Raw genomic sequence first — 3231 nt, 5'->3', positions numbered from 1 at the left:
ATCCGCAAACTGGTTCATCTTCTCTCCTCTCGGCTTCCTCACTCTTAGTCCACCTTCTGAACTAACGGAGTATCAGCTGCCGCGTGCCACTGCTCGTGTGTTGTGTGGCGTACAGTGTGTATGTGTGTGGCGTACAGTGTGTGTGTGTGTGTGTGTGTGTGTGTGTGTGTGTGTGTGTGTGTGTGATGATGCAGCAGGCAAACAAGGGTCTTGGCTGTCCTGTGTCAGCCCTTGTCAATATTTAACCACCCCAGCAAGTGTGCTTTGGCGCCAGGGAGACAGCGCGTGTCTTGTAACGTTTATCATGCGGCAAACTAGTCCTCGGGCGCGTTTGTCCGGACGTAAGACATTACTAGCATCACACCACCGGTTCCGCCTACACGGCGCAAACCTCCGAATCACTGCCCTTTACTGGTAACTTTCTCGAAAATAAATGTACCGTTTTTCTTTGAATTGCTACCGGGTATGTAGTATGCGCCTGCCTTGAATTACCACCGGGTCAAACTCGTCACGTCACGAGTGACACTTCCCCTGTCATCATTTTCAAAATGGAGGAGGCTGATTTCAATCATTTGAAATCGCATAAAGGGAAGAAGATTAAGAGCTATTCAGTAGGATGTAAGGTCCAAGCTATTAAAAAGAACAGTAAGCAGCTATGTTTTATTAATATACCGTAGCTGCGTGTGTCAAATATGAGTCATTAAATGACTCCCACCTCCTGGTGGTAGAGGGCGCTAGTGATCCTTCTCGCGACTACTCGGCTGCAGAAGAAGTGACAACGAGTGACGTGATATGTGCAAATGGCAATTTTATTGAGCATTTAGGAATCTTATTCCCTCGGTCACCGATTAGGTGGAATGGCCTACATTTGTTCCAATTGCAAATGCAATTGCTTCAAGGTTGGTAAGCACAACCACAATTATTCCGTCCATTAGGCCAACTGGGTTATAAGGTTTTAGTCCGAAAAAAAATGACAATTTTATTGAGCATTTAGGAATTTTATTCCCTCAGTCACCGCTTAGGTGGAATGACCTACATCTGTTCCAATTGCAAATGCAATTGCTTCGAGGTTGGTATGCACAACAAAAATTATTCCGTGCATTAGGCGCACCGGGTTATAAGGTTATAGTCCGAAAAAAATTGGCAATTTTATAGAGCATTTAGGAATGTTATTCCCTCAGTCACCGATTATGTGGAATGGCCTACATTTGTTCCAATTGCAAATGCATTTGCTTCGAGGTTGGTAAGCACAACCACAATTATTCCGTCCTTGAGACGCCTCGGTTTATCAGGTTATAGACCGAAAAAAATGGCAATTTTATTGAGCATTTAGGAATTGTATTCCCTCAGTCAGTAATTATTTGGAATGGCCTACATTTGTTCCAATTGCAAATGCATTTGCTTCGAGGTTGGTAAGCACAACCACAATTATTCCGTCCTTTAGGCGCCTCGGGTCATCAGGTTATAGACCGAAAAAAATGGCAATTTTATTGAGCATTTAGGAATTGTATTCCCTCAGTCAGTAATTATTTGGAATGGCCTACATTTGTTCCTACATTTGTTCCAATTGCATATGCAATGGCTTCGAGGTGGGTATGCCCAACAAAAATTATTCCGTACATTAGGTTATAGTCTGAAAAAAATTGCAATTTTATTGATAATTTAGGAATCTTATTCCCTCGGTCACCGATTAGGTGGAATGGCCTACATTTGTTCCAATTGCAAATGCAATTGCTTCGAGGTTGGTAAGCACAACCACAATTATTCCGTCCTTGAGACGCCTCGGTTTATCAGGTTATAGACCGAAAAAAATGGCAATTTTATTGAGCATTTAGGAATTGTATTCCCTCAGTCAGTAATTATTTGGAATGGCCTACATTTGTTCTTACATTTGTTCCAATTGCAAATGCAATTGCTTCGAGGTTGGTATGCACAACAAAAATTATTCCGTACATTAGGCGCTCCGGGTTATAAGGTTATAGTCCGAAAAAAATTGGCAATTTTATTGAGCATTTAGGAATGTTATTCCCTCAGTCACCGATTAGGTGGAATGGCCTACATTTGTTCCAATTGCAAATGCAATTGCTTCGAGGTTGGTAAGCACAACCAAAAATATTCCCTACATTAGGCGCACTGGGTTATTAGGTTATAGTTAAAAAAAATAAAGGCAATTTTATCGAGTATTTAGGAATTTTATTCCCTCAGTCACCGATTAGGTGGAAGGACCTACATTTGTTCCAATTCCAAAAGTAATTACTTTGAGGTTGGTAAGCACAACCACAATTATTCTGTCCATTAGACGCACCGGGTTATAAGGTTATAGTCCGAAAAAAAAAGACAATTTTATCGAGTGTTTAGGAATTTTATTCCTTCAGTCACCGATTAGGTGGAATGACCTACATTTGTTCCAATTCCAAAAGTAATTGCTTTGAGGTTGGTAAGCACAACCACAATTATTCCGTACATTAGGCGCACCGGGTTATAAGGTTATAGTCCGAAAAAAATTGGCAATTTTATTGAGCATTTAGGAATGTTATTCCCTCAGTCACCGATTAGGTGGAATGGCCTACATTTGTTCCAATTGCAAATGCAATTGCTTCGAGGTTGGTAAGCACAACCACAATTATTCCGTCCATTAGGCCGACTGGGTTATAAGGTTTTAGTCCAAAAAAAAAGACAATTTTATTGAGCATTTAGGAATTTTATTCCCTCAGTCAGTAATTAGGTGGAATGGCCTACATTTGTTCCAATTTCAAATGCAATTGCTTCGAGGTTGGTAAGCACAACCACAATTATTCCGTCCTTTAGACGCCTCGGTTTATCAGGTTATAGACCGAAAAAAATGGCAATTTTATTGAGCATTTAGGAATTGTATTCCCTCAGTCACAAATTAGATGGAATGGCCTACATTTGTTCCGTGTGGCTTGGGAAAACATTCGTGATGTGATACTCAGGACTAAGGAAAGACCCAACGTGTGCACGTGGGTCTCTGCCTCCGACAGCCAGCCAAGACCACTGACAACCGCCCTGGGAGTGTTAATCTCTGCAATTGAGCGGCGGTCCACGCGGGTCGATGGAGCAGCACGTCAATCCGAGGTCAGTTTTACTGCGCGACCTCTAACCAAACACTGTTCCAATTCAAACTTCTCCCCGGAGACCGCAGCTATTTTTTTTTTTCTGGATAACGTTCTGGAAACATTCCTCCGAAAGTCAACCAAAATTTGGCTTGTA

At 41.8% G+C, this 3231-nt stretch overlaps 1 protein-coding gene across 4 annotated transcripts in view; it reads right to left on the bottom strand.

Annotated features, from left to right (window-relative positions):
- Positions 1-90, bottom strand: part of LOC133544269 (nck-associated protein 5-like) — a 323916-nt gene extending 323826 nt beyond the window's left edge. For all 4 annotated transcript variants that reach the window (XM_061889431.1, XM_061889433.1, XM_061889432.1 and 1 more), the window contains exon 1: positions 1-90. This exon is cut by the window's left edge and continues 45 nt beyond it. In XM_061889431.1, coding sequence (XP_061745415.1) covers positions 1-18 — 18 coding nt within the window. In that variant the 5' untranslated portion in view covers positions 19-90.
- Between the last annotated feature and the right edge of the window lie 3141 nt (positions 91-3231).

This window comes from Nerophis ophidion, linkage group LG27 (genome assembly GCF_033978795.1).
Source record: "Nerophis ophidion isolate RoL-2023_Sa linkage group LG27, RoL_Noph_v1.0, whole genome shotgun sequence".
In the NCBI taxonomy this organism is placed as follows: Eukaryota; Metazoa; Chordata; class Actinopteri; order Syngnathiformes; family Syngnathidae; genus Nerophis; species Nerophis ophidion.
This window is presented reverse-complemented; position numbering and strand designations above follow the sequence as displayed.